Source organism: Littorina saxatilis, linkage group LG9 (assembly GCF_037325665.1).
Source record: "Littorina saxatilis isolate snail1 linkage group LG9, US_GU_Lsax_2.0, whole genome shotgun sequence".
In the NCBI taxonomy this organism is placed as follows: Eukaryota; Metazoa; Mollusca; class Gastropoda; order Littorinimorpha; family Littorinidae; genus Littorina; species Littorina saxatilis.
This window is the reverse complement of record NC_090253.1, coordinates 22,641,448-22,661,517: the sequence shown is the minus strand read 5'-3', so window position 1 is coordinate 22,661,517 and position 20,070 is coordinate 22,641,448. Positions and strand designations below refer to the sequence as shown.

At 42.1% G+C, this 20,070-nt stretch overlaps 1 protein-coding gene across 1 annotated transcript in view; it reads left to right on the top strand.

Moving 5' to 3' along the window:
* Positions 1 to 3,713: 3,713 nt before the first annotated feature.
* LOC138975614 (uncharacterized) overlaps positions 3,714 to 20,070 on the top strand; it is a gene marked incomplete in the record, with an annotated part of 38,364 nt that continues 22,007 nt past the window's right edge. Inside the window, 7 exon segments of the mRNA XM_070348341.1 lie at positions 3,714 to 3,789; positions 5,699 to 5,868; positions 6,361 to 6,510; positions 7,209 to 7,320; positions 7,760 to 7,875; positions 8,232 to 8,267; positions 9,417 to 9,587. Of these exon segments, the coding sequence (XP_070204442.1) occupies positions 3,726 to 3,789; positions 5,699 to 5,868; positions 6,361 to 6,510; positions 7,209 to 7,320; positions 7,760 to 7,875; positions 8,232 to 8,267; positions 9,417 to 9,587 (819 nt within the window).

Sequence of the window (20,070 nt, the reverse complement as noted above, 5' to 3'; positions counted from 1 at the left end):
AGAAAGATTTTAAGCAATTCATGAAAAGATGTTTGTGTGTTACTGTCATAAGTTGGGCTGATGGGGTCTATAACAGCGATATCAGCGACACGCTACAGGAACTAAATCCTGTGGTATTCCCTGTAGCCTATACAGGGAATCCCCCTCCAGGAACTCCACATACAGGGAATCCCACTCTTTTGGTCGACATAGACCCCATCAGCATCAGTAAGTTGGCCTTGCAGTTCTTTGTGTGTGTAATTGTTTGTAACCGACTGGAGTCCATGGGTTGTCGTGGTAACAGGGCAACGTATATAATACACTTACACTTACACTTACACTTGCATACACTTGTTTTTCCATCCGAGGCCAAGGGCCTATAGTGGGTCTTTGTGTCGCAGCTCTTGGGTATTCGTTCCACCCACTTCTTGGGTGTCTTGACTGGAGGTAGTCAGCGGGAATTCAATACTGTATTGGTGCTCTCTCAGGTTTCTATCAAGCCTTCCTTTGAAACTGTTCACGGACGGGGCGTTGACTACATACTCTGGTAAGCTGTTCCAGTTCCCGACTACTCTCAGCCCAAAAATGTTTTTCCTGATATCCAGGCGGGATGCTCTTTTTTCCAGCTTGTATTGGTGGCCTCTTGTTCGGTCGTTCTTGCACTTTGGGAGCAGAGTTTCACTGTCCACATTGTACATTCCGTGGGTCAGTTTGTACGCCTCAATGAGGTCTCCTCTCAGTCTTCTATACGTCAGGCTTGGGAGGTTCAGGGCCCTCAGGCGGTCTTCGTACTCCTTCTCCTTGAGTTCAGGGACCATTTTTGTGGCTCTTCTTTGAATGCTCTCGATGAGCATGGCATCTTTCTTCAGGGAGGGCGACCAGATGATATTGCCGTATTCTAGTATGGGTCTGATCAAGCCTTTGAAGAGTTGGTTCATCATGCTTTTGTCCATGTAGTCAAAGGTTCTCCTTATCATTCCAAGGATGCTGTTTGCTTTGTTTGTCGTCTTCCTGACGTGCTGTGAGAATTTCAGTGTAGGGTCAACATGCACGCCAAGGTCCTTTTCACATGTCGTTGCTTCGAGGGTCGTCTGGTTAGCTCCATCCTGCATGTGGTAATCATGTTCTTCGTTCTTTTTGCCCAGGTGCATGACCTTGCACTTCCCAGCGTTGAAACGTAACTGCCAGTCATTGGCCCACTGTTGTAGAGCTGTTAGGTCCCTCTGAAGTCCCTGACAGTCATTCTGGTCGTTTGCTGTGGAGAAGACCTTGGTATCGTCGGCAAAAATCCGGAGTAGGCCCTCCACTGCATCAGGCATATCGTTCACGTAGCAGACGAAGAGGATCGGACCGAGGACACTCCCCTGGGGAATACCGCTGGAGACTGTGGTCCAACCTGATGATGCGCCATTCAGAGTCACTCGTTGCTGACTTTCGCTTAAAAAGTCAGTGACCCAGCTATGTACGCTGCCCTGGACGCCGTATTTCTCCAATTTCAAGAGAAGCCGCTGGTGGGGAACGCTGGCAAAAGCCTTGGCAAAATCCAAGTAGACGGCGTCCACTGCATTGCCCTCGTCCAGGAGACTCGTCCAGATGTTGATAGTGTCCAATAGCTGTGTCATACATGAGCGGCCGCTCAGAAAGCCGTGCTGGCAGTCAGTGAAGGCTGGCTCCATGTGTTCCAGTAGTGCTGTTCTGATGATGCCCTCCATCATCTTGCATGGTATTGACGTTAGGCTCACCGGCCTGTAGTTTCCTGCCTGTGACTTGCTCCCTTTCTTGAAAATGGGGCTGACTTGGGCTATCTTCCAATCGGCAGGAATCTTGCCGTCTGCCATGGACTGGTTGAAGAGGATTGTGAATGGTCTAAGCAGCTCCTCCTGCGCTTCTTTTAGCACTCGAGGGTGCATCCCATCTGGCCCTGGGGACTTGGTAGCTTTCAGTTTTTTAAACTGCTCTTGTACCATTTTCTCAGTGATCGTCAGGTTCTCCAATATCCCCAACCCCTCTCTCCTGTCAAAGCTTGGTAACTGGGTCAAATCTTCTTTTGTGAAGACGCTGGTGAAGAAATTGTTGAGGACTTCAGCCTTTTTTGCGTCGCTTTCTGTATATGTTCCATCCTCCCTCTTGAGGTCGGCCACTCCTGCTTTGGTTTTTAGCTTTGAGTTGGCGTATGCGTAGAAGGCTTTGGGGTTGGTTCTTGCCTGTTGCGCTATCAGCTTTTCGAATTCTCTCTTTGCCTTCCTGACTTCCCACTTAGCCTGGTTTCTGCATTTTGCAAACTCTTGATAATCCTTCCCCTCTTGTGTTTCCAGGTATCTTCTGAACGCCTGGCGCTTTTTCTTGACCTTGATCATCAGTTGTGGGTTCATCCATAGTGGTTTTCTAGGTTTCTGTCCTTTCGGGCCGTTTTCCTTTGTCGTTTTCTTCGGTATGTGTTCTTCAATGGCTTCCTGTACATGGGCCTTTAGGGTCTGCCAAATTTCTTCCACGTTTTTCTTTCCCTTCATCTCCTCCCAGTCTGTGGCCTTCAGCTTTGCTCTGATGGATTCGTAATCCCCTTTGTCGTAGCAGTATCGCACCTTGTTGTTTGGTTTCCGTCCTCCGAGTAGCAGCGTAGGTGGAAATCGATGCATGCATGGTGGCTTTTCCCTATTGGTGCTTCGAGCCTGACATCCCCCACTTTCTCGTTTGTGAAGACCAGGTCCAAAAAGTTTGCCCTCTGACCCCCCCCCCCCCCCCCCCCTGTAGTGCGTTGGCTGCAATACGTGCTGATGCATGAAGCTGTCTTGGACGCTTTCCAGAAAAAGAGAGTCCGGGTGCTAGCGTGCCTGCTGATGACTTCCCCTCTCCGTCTGCCCAGGTCACTGCTGGGTGGTTGAAATCGCCCATCACAAGGATGTGCGAGTACTTGCTTGCTGCTGTTTTCTGGAAGTACTCTCTCAGTATTCTGTCATTGTCAGGTGAGCTGTTTGGTGAGCGGTATACGCAGGAGATAAGCAGTGTGTCGTGATTCTTGAGTCTCACTCTGGCCTGTATGACTTCTTGGATATCGTCCACAGACGTGCTGACGGCCTCCAAGGCTCCAAGTGTGGTTTTGGTGTACAGTGCAACTCCCCTCCCCGTGGTTTTATCTATGTTGGTAAATAGGTTGAATCATGGCATTGAGATTTCAGAGGCTTGTACTTCTGTTTTAGAGTTTTTTGGCCGCACTTCTGTTACTGCAATGATGTCTGGGTCCTTGCTGTAAATCCAGTGTTAAAAGTTCATCTCTTTTATTTGTCAAAACATCAGCGTTAAAATAGACGCAGTTAAAACCCTCTCGCTTGTTAAAAGTGGTGTTGCAGTTAAAATTCGGCTTAAAACTCTGTCCATTCACTCCCGTCCCTTCGCCGCATCTGCGGCCTCCCCTATCTCCAGTCTGTTGTTTCTGTGTTTGGCGTTTGCTGCCGTTGTTGATCTGGTCCTCTCTCTTTGGTCTCCCCTTTGGTTTCTGAGTGTTTTTTCTGAATGAAAGCATGAACAAACGTTCATTGCAAATTCGAGCAAACACGATCAAAATAATTATCAAACGTCCTAAATGAGCTGCAGATGAAGGATTGAAGATGGGAACTGAAGGGTAAATGTTCCAAGGGAAATAACCGTATTCATGCCAATTTTATTTGTTCTCAAGGAGTGCTCGGACGTTTTGACCTTTGCTCACCGAGCACTCTTTCTCTTTGGAGACCGCAATATTCGCCGACAACATGGCAAGCTTGAAGACGTTCGCTCGCAATGCTTTTTTGCGCAAATCTGCGTCCGCCTTGCGGGGTAACAAAAACTTTAGTCTTGTTCTGTTTATAATATTTGCTTCGATGTTTTTTAGTTGTTGGGAGCATTTATTTCTGTGTAATCAGTTGCTGAAGTGTTACGGTAAAATGTCGTCTGCTTGTGATGGTGTTTTGTGAGATTTGTTGATGTTTACTTGAAAACATGCAGTTGTATCTTACATTCTAATGGAATTTCACGGCAAATAAGACATACTATACATTTTTATATCGTCCGTGTCTTCATGGTGAATTGTCTTACGTACTGTTCGTGAGGCAATGTTTATGTGTGTACTTGAAAACTATGATTAACTTTCAGTTTCAGTCCGACTCGGAGTCAGAGGTCACACAGCAACCAACACATATATATATTCAACTGATTAGTTTGAAAACTTTAACTTGTTGAGGGACACAATATAAACTAAAGCGGATTTGCAGTGGTTCATCCTCAGTGTATGAATTAGTATGGTTACCTAGGTCTTTCTTACATCACCACACATTTCTTGCTGATTCTGAGTTATTGCCCTCTGAAGCCAAGCTGGCAGCAGTGTTAACTTTATCTTCAGATAAGGGAGCTAGGTCACAGTTTTCCTTGACCCAGCTCTCATTTAAACCCTTCATTGAGGAACCTGGATATAAGACTTTATCAGAAAATATAACATGTATGGATAAGGATGTTTTTTACTTTGGTCAGTTGATAGATATCATTCCAAAACGAAAACTACGACAGAACACCTTCATTATATTACTGAAACAGATCCTGTCAAAAGATCAGTTTTTGTTATTTATCAGGTTGTATAAATGACACATATCAACAGCAAATAGCTCAAACTTTTAAGTTTCAGGATGCAATGGATCATTAAAAGGCACATGAAATGCATGAGCGCTCGATCAGCAACAGGACTACCTGTTGACAAAACACATGCAATATGTAACGTACGATTTCTCACGGCTTTGCCAGCACAAATAGAAACAAGAACACAATGAAAATGTACTCACCGAAAACAATGGTTTGTGGTGAGTACAGTTTCATTGTTATCTTGTTCTTGTTCTTCTCACCTGCAGTCTCTTGTTCCTGTATTCTTTAGCATCAACATAATTCTTCTTCTTCTCAGTTGGTAGCGCGCTGGATTTGTATTCAGTTGGCCGCTGTCAGCGTGAGTTCGATCCCAGGTTCGGCGGAAATTTATTTCACAGAGTCAACTTTGTGTGCAGACTCTCTTCGGTGTCCGAACCTCCCCCCGTGTACACTACATTGGGTGTGCACGTTAAAGATCCCACGATTGACAAAAGGGTCTTTCCTGGCAAAATTGCTTAGGCACAGTTAATAATTGTCTACTATACCCGTGTGACTTGGAATAATAGGCCGTGAAAGGTAAATATGCGCCGAAATGGCTGCAATCTACTGGCCGTATAAAATTTCATCTCACACGGCATCACTGCAGAGCGCCTAGAACTGTACCCACAGAATATGCGCGATATAAGACTCATTGATTGATTGATTGATTGATTCTTCTTCTGCGTTCGTGGGCTGAAACTCCCACGTACACTCGTGTTTTTTGCACGAGTGGAATTTTACGTGTATGACGTTTTTTTACACCGCCATTTAAGGCAGCCATACGCCGTTTTCGGAGGAAGCATGCTGGGTATTTTCGTGTTTCTATAACCCACCGAACTCTGACATGGATTACAGGATCTTTTTCGTGCGCACTTGGTCTTGTGCTTGCGTGTACACACGGGGGGTGTTCGGACACCGAGGAGAGTCTGCACACAAAGTTGACTCTGAGAAATAAATCTCTCGCCGATCGTGGGGACGAACTCACGCTGACAGCGGCCAACTGGATACAAATCCAGCGCGCTACCGACTGAGCTACATCCCTGCCCAAACATAATTCAAACATGTGCATTTTCAGGATGCAGTGGGTTGCCAAAGGATCCATCGTCAGTGCGAGCTCTCAGCAGCCTGGCCAGTCTGCCAGAAACACATGAGATGATACGCAAGACATGTCGTGACTTTGCCAACAATGAGTTGATACCCATAGCTGGCAAGCTGGACAAGGAATGCAAGTTTCCCAAAGAACAGGTAACTGTGGAACGTACAGTCAAACCTGTCTATAACAGCAACCCAAGGGACTACCCAGACAGGTGGTTGTTATGGGAAGGTGAATTATGTAGGGTAAATATTGTCTGGGATCCTCTTGTGAGGTCGTAATTTGGCAGGTAGTCGTTATCAAGAGGTGGTCGCCAGGGCAGGGTTGACTATATTTGGTTTTGACAACTTAGCCTCTTTGAACTAACAAGAACATGATAATGTAATAACCCGTTAGACCTATTCCTCCGAAAACGGAGTATGGCTGCCTAAATGGCGGGGTAAAAAACGGTCATACACGTAAAATTCCACTCGTGCAAAAACCACGAGTGTACGTGGGAGTTTCAGCCCACGAACGAAGAAGAAGAAGAAGAAGTTAGACCTATAGTCACATGATGGTTTGCACAGGAAAAAAAGATATCTTTGAAACAACACAACGTTACCTAGAAATTAATATAACATGTACCACTGTTTTCGTGATGACAGGTAAAAAAACTGGGTGAGCTAGGCATGCTGTGCATGGACGTACCCGAGGAGGATGGAGGGACAGGTCTGGACTACTTTGCCTACGCCCTAGCCATGGAGGAGATATCCCGCGGCTGTGCTTCCACTGGCTGTATCATGAGCGTCAACAATGTAAGCAGGCAATCCAAATCTCGGCGATTTCGTTCCTGTAACTAACATGTTTTATAGTTTATGAGAGGGACAAAATAGTGTTTTTCTTTACATGCACAATTTATCTTTCACCAGAGGGGTTTAAATTCATATTTACAAGGCCAAAATGCTTGAGGTCCGGGGGACAGCGTTATTTACTTCCTTGAAACTCTCTTCCTTGAATGGATTGCCTGGTAAGAGATTGATGTAGATTTGGTTTGCTCTGTGCGGGACATTTTCAGTGAGTGAATGAGTTGGGTGTATAGTTGCACTCACAGTCTGCTGTTGTAGCTTCATTGCTTAGACAAAGATACTGTGAGAGCAGTTAGGGAACAGTGAGAAACTCAGGGCTGATTGATTGATTGATTGATTGATTGATTGATTGATTGATTTAGAGTCTCAGTCAAACTTGCTTTAATTGTTGTTGTTTTGACAGTTTAACAAGGAAGTGACCTTGCAGTTAGATGGATGCCAGTGTTCCTTTAGAAAAGATAAGTTTTTTTTTCTCATTCAGTCTTGCATGTCCTGCGGGCAGGTAGGGTAGGGAAGGGTAAGGTCAGTGTCAGAAAATCAGATTGGTCTTGTTACGGAAAACTCAGACTTTTCAGGGGGGTTGTAAGTTTAAATACAACCATTGTAGACATAAACTGTGTGAAAGTATTATGTTCTACCTCCTGCAGAGTTTATACCTGGGGCCTGTTCAGAAGTACGCCACTGAAGCACAGAAGGAAAAGTTCGTCAAACCTTTTTTGAATGGCGACAGGGTTGGTTGCTTCGCTCTCAGTGAACCAGGTAAATGGATGTGAACACATCAGTAATGAATAGTCAGCTCTTGTGTGCATACTTTCGAACGAAAAAAGCGTAATATTGAACGGAGACTGAAAAAAACATAGATCGCCAATTTTCACTGAGGTGTAAGTTGTTTGCATGATTTTAGTGTCATGTGGGTTTGTTTGTCCCAGCGATTTCAAGGGTGAGCAACTCTTCCGCGACCAATAAAAACTTGACAATTATTTCAGAGCATGGTCTATTGTGAACTACATGTATAGCCAAACTTTCAGCTTTCCTGAGCGTCACTTATAGTTCTTGCTGATTCCTTGCTACAGACAGGTGATGATTTAAAATCTTGAATTGCTTTGCTATGGTTAATATTAAGTTTTTCTCAGAAAGAATATACCTTTAAAAAAAATGTGTTTGTTATGAAGTAGCATGTACATTTTTTATTTCTCAGGAAACGGCAGTGACGCTGGAGCAGCCAGTTGTACGGCCAAACTTGATGGAGACTCTTGGGTTTTGAATGGAACGAAAGCCTGGATCACCAATGGCTATGAAGCAGAAGCAACAGTTGTAAGTGACTTGTGCTTGTAACACATACCTAGTTACGCATTGATTAGACACAACAACAAAAACACGACACACACGCATGCACGCAGACAATTACCACACCATTTCTGAAAAGGGCTAAATGTCAGTCAGAAAAACCTGTATTTCTGCATGCATGAGTGCATGTTTGTAGTGCCATATCAACATGAACTTCATGTTCTCCTTTAGTTAAGTACCTGAAAAAATTGATATGTGTACTTTCTTTTATCTTTTTTTCTTTGCACTATCATTGTTTACGTAGGCCAAGAAAATGGAGGGGAAAAAAAGAGACTGAACTGTATAAGCAGTATTTGAGAATTCTTCTTGTACTCTTGTTTCAGGTGTTTGCTACAACAGACAGAAGCCAAAAACACAAGGTGAGGATGGTGCTGCTGACATCATCACTGATGTTTTTATATTTAGTCAAGTTTTGACTAAATATTTTAACATCGAGGGGGAATCGAAACGAGGGTCGTGGTGTATGTGTGTGTGTATGTGTGTGTGTGTGTGTGTGTGTGCGTGCGTGCGTGCGTGTAGAGCGATTCAGACCAAACTACTGGACCGATCTTTATGAAATTTGACATGAGAGTTCCTGGGATTGATATCCCCATACGTTTTTTTCATTTTTTTGATAAATGTCTTTGATGACGTCATATCCGGCTTTTCGTGAAAGTTGAGGCGGCACTGTCACGCTCTCATTTTTCAACCAAATTGGTTGAAATTTTGGTCAAGTAATCTTCGACGAAGCCCGGGGTTCGGTATTGCATTTCAGCTTGGTGGCTTAAAAATTAATTAATGACTTTGGTCATTAAAAATCTGAAAATTGTAAAAAAAAATAAAAATTTATAAAACGATCCAAATTTACGTTTATCTTATTCTCCATCATTTGCTGATTCCAAAAACATATAAATATGTTATATTCGGATTAAAAACAAGCTCTGAAAATTAAATATATAAAAATTATTTATCAAAATTAAATTGTCCAAATCAATTTAAAAACACTTTCATCTTATTCCTTGTCGGTTCCTGATTCCAAAAACATATAGATATGATATGTTTGGATTAAAAACACGCTCAGAAAGTTAAAACAAAGAGAGGTACAGAAAAGCGTGCTATCCTTCTTAGCGCAACTACTACCCCGCTCTTCTTGTCAATTTCACTGCCTTTGCCATGAGCGGTGGCCTGACGATGCTACGAGTAAAATGGCATTGCGTTTCATTCTGTGAGTTCGACAGCTACTTGACTAAATATTGTATTTTCGCCTTACGCGACTTGTTTGTCTTTAGAATTGTGATTAGTAGAGAATCTTGTGCATTAATCATGACAGATAATAATCTGAAAAATGTGATCGCTATTTCATTTTCATTTAATTTTGTAACCTTGTCAGGTTTACTGAAAGTTAGTTTACTTGCTGTATCCACTGGACAGAAACAGATGACAATGATAAATTATAAAAACGCTGGGGGAGGGGAATCAATTACATTGAATGGTGTTTTTTTGCCTTACCTTGTATCTGATGTTTGCAGGGCATCAGTGCTTTCTTGGTGCCCATTCCTACTGAGGGTCTGTCTCGAGGCAAGAAGGAGGACAAGCTGGGAATCAAAGCCACCTCCACCTGTTACCTCATCTTTGAGGACTGCAGGATACCCAAGGACAACATGTTAGGGGAACCAGGCTTCGGTTTCAAGATTGCTATGGTTGGTTGTCTCCCCTTCTCTGTTTCTCCATTTGGATAATGTTTGTGTTTACTTTATGGTGTCTTACTTTAGCATTTTCTGTTTGTTCTTGTTATTATTTCTTTTGTGTCTTTCTTTTTATTTTTCCTTTTCCTGATAAGAGGAACACAGATGTAGATGACATCCCCCTTTCCCCGTCGCGATATAACCTTCAACGGTTGAAAACGACATTAAACACCAAATAAAGAAAGAAAGATGTAGATGACATAAAATGATGGCTTCGATTTTCTCCTTCTGCCGTAACAGATGGTTGCTGTTGAAAATTAGAGATTAAGAGACTATGTGGAGGGTTATAATTAGAGTTGTATTTTGTGTATATTAATTCAGGTTAGTGTTTCAGCAAACCCTTGACGCTGGGCGCATCGGCATTGCTGGTCAAGGCTTGGGAATAGCTCAGGTGAGAATTTTTTAAAATTATTTTTATCAGATTTAAAGTTTTCAATATATTCTTTTTTGGCCAAAAAAAAGTGTGTGTGTGTGTGTGTGTGTGTGTGTGTGTGTGTGTGTGTGTGTGTGTGTGTGTGTGTGTGTGTGTGTGTGTGTGTGTGTGAAAACATGTGGGAGAGAGGTTCAACTGCAGCTACAAGATTGTTTGTTCTTGCTGTTTTATTGAGTCACTTGAGAAAAAGTGACTCTATGTAATCGGTCAGTGTTAGTCTGTCCGGCCGGCCGTCCGGCCGGCCGTCCGTAGACACCACCTTAACGTTGGACTTTTCTCGGAAACTATCAAAGCGATCGGGCTCATATTTTGTTTAGTCGTGACCTCCAATGACCTCTACACTTTAACGATGGTTTCGTTGACCTTTGACCTTTTTCAAGGTCACAGGTCAGCGTCAAAGGAAAAATTAGACATTTTATATCTTTGACAAAGTTCATCGGATGTGATTGAAACTTTGTAGGATTATTCTTTACATCAAAGTATTTACATCTGTAGCCTTTTACGAACGTTATCAGAAAAACAAGGGAGATAACTAGCCTTTTCTGTTCGGCAACACACAACTTAACGTTGGGCTTTTCTCGGAAACTATAAAAGTGACCGGGCTCAAATTTTATGTGAACGTGACTCATTGTGTTGTGAATAGCAATTTCTTCCTGTCCATCTGATGCCTCATATAATATTCAGAACTGCGAAAGTGACTCGATCGAGCGTTTGCTCTTCTTGTTTATTTCAAATGCATATGTGTATACTTTATGATGTAATCAGTTTGTTTTTTATGATGCAGGCATTTTTTTCTGCTGCCTGTGCCTTTTTGTATTGGTGATTATTTCCTGATTTTTGTTTTAGTGTGATCTTGTATTTTAAATGTGCAAAGTTTGCTATCTCAGAAAGTGGAGTACACTGATTGAGGAATAATGTTTGTTTTCTGGTTCTGTTGTTTTTGCAGGCATCTCTGGAATGTGCGATAGATTACGCCTTCAAACGCCAGAGCTTTGGAATGCCCATCGCCAAGATGCAGCTTACTCAGGTGTGATTTAGCTTGTGTGTCTATATGAAGCTGTGCATGTGTTCGTAGGTGAGTTTGCATAGGAGAAAAATTGTGTGTATGTATAGGTGTATGCATGTGTGTGTGTGTGTGTATGAGTCTGAGTGTTTTTGCATGCATCTTTTTGTGTTTGTTTCCATGTGTCTTTTAATTGTACTAAAAAACACTTAATTATCTCTTGTAACAATTTGGTCTTAATGTATCGGTTCGTCAAGTGTTGTGATACAAGAAGTCGATCAGCTCTGTGTTTTAAATAATTGTTGATTGGTGTTTAGGTCAGTGTCTGAACGGTTGCATCTGTACACATCTTACACCTCTTCTGCATATCTGCCTATAGTTCTCTCTGAACAATCCCTCAATATTTTCTGACATCCTAATTTTGAAAGACAGTCTCATCTTAGTTATTTTGGAGACATCAACAATATCACCATTGACTGAACTGACATCATCATCCTTCTTCTCCTCATCATCATCCTCCTCCTCATCATCATCATCCTTATCATCAAGCATATTGAGCAGTTAATATATGTGTTTCAGTCTAAACTGGCAGACATGGAGCTGAGGCTACAGAGTGCACGTCTGTTGACCTGGCAGGCAGCCATGTTGAAGGATGCAGGAAAACCTTACACAAAGGTTGGACCTTGTTGTAGATAGACTGGATGGGGGAGGGGGAGAGGGGATAGTCGGATGGATGGTTAATTATTATTTTGAAGGATGAAGAGAAGTCGTTTACAAAGCTTGGACCTTCATGTAGCTAGACTGGATGGATGAGGGATTGAGAGAGTGGTGGTGGGGCGGCTAGGTGGAGAGAGAAAAAGAATAGAGATGGCAAGTTAAATGGATGGTTATTTATAACAAATATGAAGGGATTAAGTCATTTACAAAGGGAGGACATTGTTTTTGCTAGACTAATAGAGGGGATGCGAGGGGGTGGGGGATCAGGGGGAGGGGGTGCATATAAGGAGAGAGAGCATGATGGCGGCTATAGCCATGCTTTATAGAACAAGGGTGACAGATTTTGCTTTTTCACATTTGGCCAATAAATGTAATTTATGAATGAAGTAGAGACAAAAATGTTTTAAATTTCAGAATGGTTTTTGTATTTATTGACAATTTCAGAGGGATTTGAAGGTAGGTGTTTATAGTGGTTCTTACATCATGACTTAAGGACATGACTCAAAGGTTTACCCTGCTTTTATTTTATTTTAGGAAGCAGCAATGGCAAAGCTTGCAGCTTCGGAGACTGCTACCTTCAATGCCCATCAGGTAAAGTCTACGTATGTCTGTGTGTCTGCTTGTCTGCTTGGGTCTATATGTCAGGGATGGGCTCATGCTGTATTTATTGCAACAATGCGGGTCTGTTTTGCGGCAGAACAGTTTGTAACAATTAAGCTATGAAACCGCTGTTGTAAGTTGATCTCCCTTGAAAACATCATGCAGGTATCGATCACTTCAAACTCCACACATTCACAGATACATACGCCCACACCGCAACCTTCCAAAACAGAGTATGACTGCCTTAATGGCATGGAAAAATGACGTTGCACATAAAGCCCACTCGTGCAAAAACAGGAATGTACACTTGAACTGCAGTCCATGTACACAGAAGAAGAATTAAGACCTCAGACTTTGCTGTATAGTGAACTTTGATGCCTATCCCTGTAAATCTGTCTTGTCTGCCTGTCTATTCATACATATAATAGTAGCACCTCAGATTTTTTCTGCTGATGGAGATGCTTGATACTTGTGTTTTTTTCTCTCCATTTGTTGGAATTGCATGAGTACCCAAGGAATTCTCTTACAAACAGAAAAATGTACTCATTGAATTTGGCTCTTTTGGCTCAGTATATAAAGTGCAGGGATGCATGTTTCAGAAAGTTGGGGGGAGGGGGGGGGGGGGGCATTTGACAGACCAAATAGCGATTTTATGATGTAACGTACAGTTGTACATGTACAATACAGTGTTCTAGATGATCGAACGTGTAGCAAAGACTTGTATGTGTACGTGTAGATATTGCATCACCCGTGACTCACTTTTTTCTTTAAGGTTCCAAATGCATGCGTTGTTTTGCTCCCACCAAGACTGCAGATCTTGGCAAACGCGTGACGTAAAAACTAGATTTGATGACGTTTCCCGTACACGTGCTGAAAAGTGCCACATCTAGATCTTGCTATTATATATATATAAATACCCTTAATTAAATATTCGTTATTTTTTTCCTCCACAGGCCATACAAATTCTGGGTGGCATGGGTTTCGTGACTGACATGCCTGCAGAGAGATACTACAGGGACGCGCGCATCACAGAGATCTACGAAGGCACCAGCGACATTCAGCGTTTGGTCATTGCCGGGAATTTGCTCAAGGAGTACTCCTAAGATTTGAAATGTGATGAATGTATGTGACTGTGGTTGTGGTGAGTGTTCGCAACTTGAATGAGTAGTACTATCGCACAAAGTCCTGGGAATGAGTATGCATGGAATTCCTGCAGAACAATTGACCCTATCGGTATTCCAAGCTCTTGTAAGCTCTCGCAAACTTCAAAGCATTACAAAGCATGTGGTACGGCTATCTTGCGAGAGCTGCTGAGGCCGATGTTCGAAGTTCTCGCGGATTTCGAAGCATAACAAAGAGCATGTCTGGCGAGAGCTGCTCGGAAACTGAAAAGGTCTATTGAAATGTTGTGATTGTTTTTTGCATGTGCTTCCCATTGAAGTGAAAATGTTTCTACAGGCTGCTACTAATTGGCTTCATGTACTTTGACTTCCTTATACAAAAAGGATATTCATCTGCATCTGATGTACTTTTTTTCTTCAGTTGATTAAAGATATTTCTGAAACTCAACTGCAACTGGCTGTAATTATTAGGGTACCATGATAGTTTTTACTGAACATGTTTTAATTGAAACTAATTCACACTACAAAGTTTTTTTGTAAATGATCAATTGAATATGTTTAGACACATGTAGTTGAAAGAAAGCCACATTTAGTGCATTTTTTGGTTTACCAGTACATGTATGCATAAAAATGATAGCTATAGGTGTATTCTTGTTCTGTTTGAATTGATAATGAGTGTAAAAATTGCTCAATTTCTTTTGACTGAATTGGGAAGTAATGTTATGAAAAATAACTATGGCCATTCTGTTCCTACCATATGCAGCGTCTTGATATGTATTTGCAGAAAAATGTAATGACCAACAGCAACAACAAAAAGACAGCTGGCTTGAATAAGTGATACATATCCATAATTGTATGGAGACGGGATGTTACATTTATTTATGTTTCCGTTGACAGTGTTTGTATGGCTGAACCATGGTGCATAATTGTGAAGATGATTATTGTTGATGGTTATTGATTTGAAGTTTTTTTCCTTGATATTCTGTTGAATGCGTGGAAAGCAAGGATTTTGGTGAGAATAGACGATATTCGAAAATATCTCTCATGAGTTAGTATGGGTGTTAAAGAGTGAATGTACTCTTGCTTTTAGTGAGGCAAACTTTCCACAAGTGCTCCTTGTCTACATGTCTCAGACAAACCCCTTGCTAGTCACTGACCTATAATGTCATGTTTGAAAGCACCCCCCGCGGGTTAGGGGGAAGAATTTACCCGATGCTCCCCAGCATGTCGTAAGAGGCGACTAACGGATTCTGTTTCTTCTTTTACCCTTGTTAAGTGTTTCTTGTATAGAATATAGTCAATTTTTGTAAAGATTTTAGTCGAGCAATATGTAAGAAATGTTAAGTCCTTTGTACTGGAAACTTGCATTCTCCCAGTAAGGTAATATATTGTACTACGTTGCAAGCCCCTGGAGCAAATTTTTGATTAGTGCTTTTGTGAACAAGAAACAATTGACAAGTGGCTCTATCCCATCTCCCCCCTTCCCCCGTCGCGATATAACCTTCGTGGTTGAAAACGACGTAAAACACCAAATAAAGAAAGAAAGATGTTTGAAAGCTTGCCTCAATGTTTCCAAGAGTGTTCACTCTTTCACAACCCATACAAATCCGACAGAGTTATTTACGGAGTTTGTCTATTGGTGAGCATCTGTCTGAAGTTGATCACGCAGAAGAACTGTACAGCTTGCAGTCCTTTTGTCTGTTCACCAGCAACTCTTTTGCTGTCAATCACTCCTATTAGACGGGCGCAGTGGCGTAATGGTAAGACATCGGCCTCCTAATCCAAAGGTTGTGAGTTCAAATCCCGGCTGCTGCCGCCGGGTGGGTTCAGGGTGGAGATTTTTCCGATCTCCCAGGTTCAGACATGCTACATGTAGTACCTAATGCCCCTTCGTGTGTACACGCAAGCACAAGACCAAGTGCGCACGGAAAAGATCCTGTAATTCTTGTCGGAGTTCGGTGGGTTATAGAAACGCGGAAATACCCAGCATGCTTCCCCCGAAATCGGCGTATGCTGCCGGTATGGCGGGGTAAAACAGTCATACACGTAACTAGAACCCAACCATGCAAAAACATGAGTGAACGTGGGAGTTCCAGCCCATGAACGAAGAAGAGAAGTGAAGGCTCTTGCCTATTCACTTGGCAAGTGATTAGCATTCAAGATTATCTTGCCTGTACATAAACATGCGGCTGGTTGTGCATGTTTCAAGTGCATTGAATTGAATCCATGACTGCATTTTAAGTCGACATTTTGTACTGAGGTACATTTTCAAAGTACCCCCCGCGGGTTAGGGGGAGTCCCATATTGGTTGGGACGAGAAAGAATTTACCCAATGCTCCCCAGCATGTCGTTAGAGGCGACTAACGGATTCTGTTTCTCCTTTTACCCTTGTTAAGTGTTTCTTGTATAGAATATAGTCAATTTTTGTAAAGATTTTAGTCAAGCAGTATGTAAGAAATGTTAAGTCCTTTGTACTGGAAACTTGCATTCTCCCAGTAAGGTAATATATTGTCAGGGTTCCTGCAGGGCAGATCTGATACAATTCAATGAGTTTTCAAGGACATTTCCAGGACCAAATAAATGCTTTTCAAGGACATGATTTTCCCCAAATGTTTTACACACGAAGCATCGCGCATGATGTTTCGATTCATCCGATGCTTCTACAAGCCAAGCTTTGTATTTTGCATTGGCAAGCCATTGACGATTGAAGACGCAGTTGCCTTTCCCCATTTTCCACGCTAAGACACAGGAAGAGATCTATATAAAAATGCCACTGCGGTTCTCCGCGTCTGCAAACTATTAGTCATTCCGTAGTTGTTTCCCTTGCCAACTTCCGGGATGGGAAGCAACTACGGGTGACTAGTAATAGTTAGTTCGTCTGCTTTCGTTTTCACTCGATCTTTTATTCTCCCAAAATGTGTGTACTGTATTTGACGAAAAAAAAGGGGGTTGCATTTTTTTTTTAAATAAGACAAGCTGCTGACGAAATGTATAGGCAACAAATTGGAAAAATCAAGTACTTTTCAATGACTATTTAACAAAACTCTATTTTCAAGCACTTTTCAAGGCCTGGAAAAGGTTTTCCAATTTTCAAGGAGTTTTTCAGGGTTCAAGGACTCTGTATGAACCCTGTATATTGTACTACGTTGCAAGCCCCTGGAGCAAGTTTTTGATTAGTGCTTTTGTGAACAAGAAACAATTGACAAGTGGCTCTATCCCATCTTCCCCCTTCCCCCGTCGCGATATAACCTTCGTGGTTGAAAACAACGTTAAACACCAAATAAAGAAAGAAAGATTTTCAAAGTGATGAATTGTTCTTGTTGATTATGTTGTTGCTCTGCTTTTTGTATTTCGATCATGTGTTAATGAACATCTGTTTTCTACGTACGTACTATTATGCCTTTTGTAACTCATCAAGGTATTTTTATTGAAATGTTCAGCATAGTTTTTGTGTGTATATTTAACGTCTCTTAATGATTGAAAGGTCACGAAAATTATTTACCCCCCGCGGGTTAGGGGGAAGAATTTACCCGATGCTCCCCAGCATGTCGTAAGAGGCGACTAACGGATTCTGTTTCTCCTTTTACCCTTGTTAAGTGGTTCTTGTATAGAATATAGTCAATTTTTGTAAAGATTTTTAGTCAAGAAATGTTAAGTCCTTTGTACTGGAAACTTGCATTCTCCCAGTAAGGTAATATATTGTACTACGTTGCAAGCCCCTGGAGCAAATTTTTTATTAGTGCTTTTGTGAACAAGAAACAATTGACAAGTGGCTCTATCCCATCTTCCCCCTTTCCCCGTCACGATGTAACCCTTCGTGGTTGAAAACGACGTTAAACACCAAATAAAGAAAGAACGAAAATTATGATGTAGATTATTATTTTATTTCTGAACATCATCTTCAATGTTTTATCTGAAAAGTTTTGACAGGATTGGCCTGTATATATATCATACTGGGTTTTCATGGGTTTTGTTAACTATTTGTTGAAAGGAAAGAAGAAAAATAAAATCAGCAGCTGAACAATCTGGTCAAACAATGATAGAGGGAGAGTGTGGTGAATATGTGTGTGTGTGTGTGTGTGTGTGTGTGTATGTGTGTGTAAAAGAGAATGTTAATAACCCTATAGCTCTGTTGCATGCTCTCTGCCATTAAAAACAGAAATTGACAGAATATTTAACTATCTATGGACACAAGATATCTCTCATTCTTGCCCAAACCATAGACCTATAAATATAGGTCCCTGCCCAAACCCTCAACACACACAGGGGCATGCAACACAGGGAAGCATGTACAGAACACACACACTGACATACACTAACACAAGAAATTATTTGAAGGGAGTATTAATCCAACTATATTATGGATCACTGAATTTATCATTTGATAAAAAAAAAAAGGTGAGTACTTTGTGACGCTGGTGGTCTCTTAGTTGTCATTATTTTCACGACTTTTCATTCATAACGATCTCAGTAACAAAAAAAGTATTCTTCTGGATAGATAATTGATATGCATAAAAAAAAATACACCCAGGTCTGTACCGACTCGACTTCGAAAAAGGCATGCGGGGCGGTCTACTTTCCAGCTATAAGTACACATGCACGCAAAACGCCCTGGAAATATAATCATGCATGCAGAGAGAGAGAGAGAGAGAGAGAGAGAGCTGACACAAAGAAAAAAGTCTGTACCTGTGAAAAGGGCATGTGGAGCGGTCTACTTTCCAGCTATGATTACTCATGGACGCAATACACCTTGGACTTACATCATGCCGCATGCACAAACGTATTTTTTCTCGAACTGAGGCGCTCTGTAGATCCATAGACCCAGGCTAGAATATAGGTCCCTGGTACAGCCTAGCTATATATATATATACGTGATGCAGGCTCAGTGCTTAAACTCGGTCATCGCCGGGTCGCCTCCGACAAGTTCATGTATACATACGTGTTTGCATTCAAAACCCCGCAAGCCACTCCGCGTCCCTCCAAACACGTACGTTGAATCTTTCTGACGAGCAGTGACTGAGGTCGACCAAGTAACAGGTAGGTTTCTGACGCGGCAGTATGTTCTGAATCACTGAGTCTGAATGATACATTGTTAAAAGACTTAAAAATCCTATGATACCCAATGCGAGGGTGTTGTATACCCGGACTGCTGTAGTTTTAGATACGCATGCCGCTGGTCAGTTCCATGCCGAATTCTGACGTCGGAACTGACTAGGTTGTCACCTAATGCTTTTCAGTCACTACTAGAGCCAGTGAAGATGATACAGCATTCGTATGGTGTGTCTGAGAGCACCACCGTGCGGAGGGATTCAGCAGGCAGCGGCAGGAATTAGCAAGAGGGACATTCTTCTGGCGCGGACAGTCTCTAGACTGGATAGGGGAGTTAGCACGACGGAAAGAAATTCTACACTTACTACACGAGACTGCAAATGCCGGCAGCGTAACAGACAGAAACATACAGTCTAAAGACATCCGACATCCTGCTTAATTGCTGCCGCGCAAGCCGAGAAAATGTTCCCTCTTAATCTTCACTGCGCTGGCTGTCCCTCCTGGGAGGTGTTTTCAGACACACCGGCCGCGCCGTCTACACACATACACACACACACTGGCTGACACACCGTGCCGGCACACTGACACACACACACGCGCGCGCACACACTGGCACACAGTCCGTCACAACACACAGACACGCACACACTGGCACACCAGTGACACACACACACGCGCGCTCGCGCATTCGACACTACAAACATTGGGGAAGAGGAAAACTTGGTCCAACTTAGTTTGGGCTGCCATCCATACAGTCAGTCAATACTGATTTTAACAGTGCAAGGTGAATAAGACTAGTGTACCCAGAGAGGACTGAGACTGAAAGGCGAAAACCTATGTTATCATTTGCCGGCGCTTACGTGATCAGTCACACGCGCCGGTGAGAGTTCTTTTTACATTTAGTCAAGTTTTGACTAAATGTTTTAACGTAGAGGGGGGAATCGAGACGAGGGTCGTGGTGTATGTGCGTGTGTGTGTGTGTCTGTGTGTCTGTGTGTCTGTCTGTCTGTCTGTCTGTGTGTGTGTGTGTAGAGCGATTCAGACTAAACTACTGGACCGATCTTTATGAAATTTGACATGAGAGTTCCTGGGTATGAAATCCCCATACGTTTTTTTTCATTTTTTCAATAAATGTCTTTGATGACGTCATATCCGGCTTTTCGTGAAAGTTGAGGCGGCACTGTCACGCTCTCATTTTTCAACCAAATTGGTTGAAATTTTGGTCAAGTAATCTTCGACGAAGGCCGGGGTTTGGTATTGCATTTCAGCTTGGTGGCTTAAAAACTAATGAGTGAGTTTGGTCATTAAAAATCTGAAAATTGTAAAAAAAATATTGTTTTTATAAAACGATCCAAATTTACGTTCATCTTGTTCTTTATCATTGTCTGATTCCAAAAACATATACATATGTTATATTTGGATTAAAAACAAGCTCTGAAAATTAAAAATATAAAAATTCTTATCAAAATTAAATTGTCCAAATCAATTAAAAAACACCTTCATCTTATTCCTTGT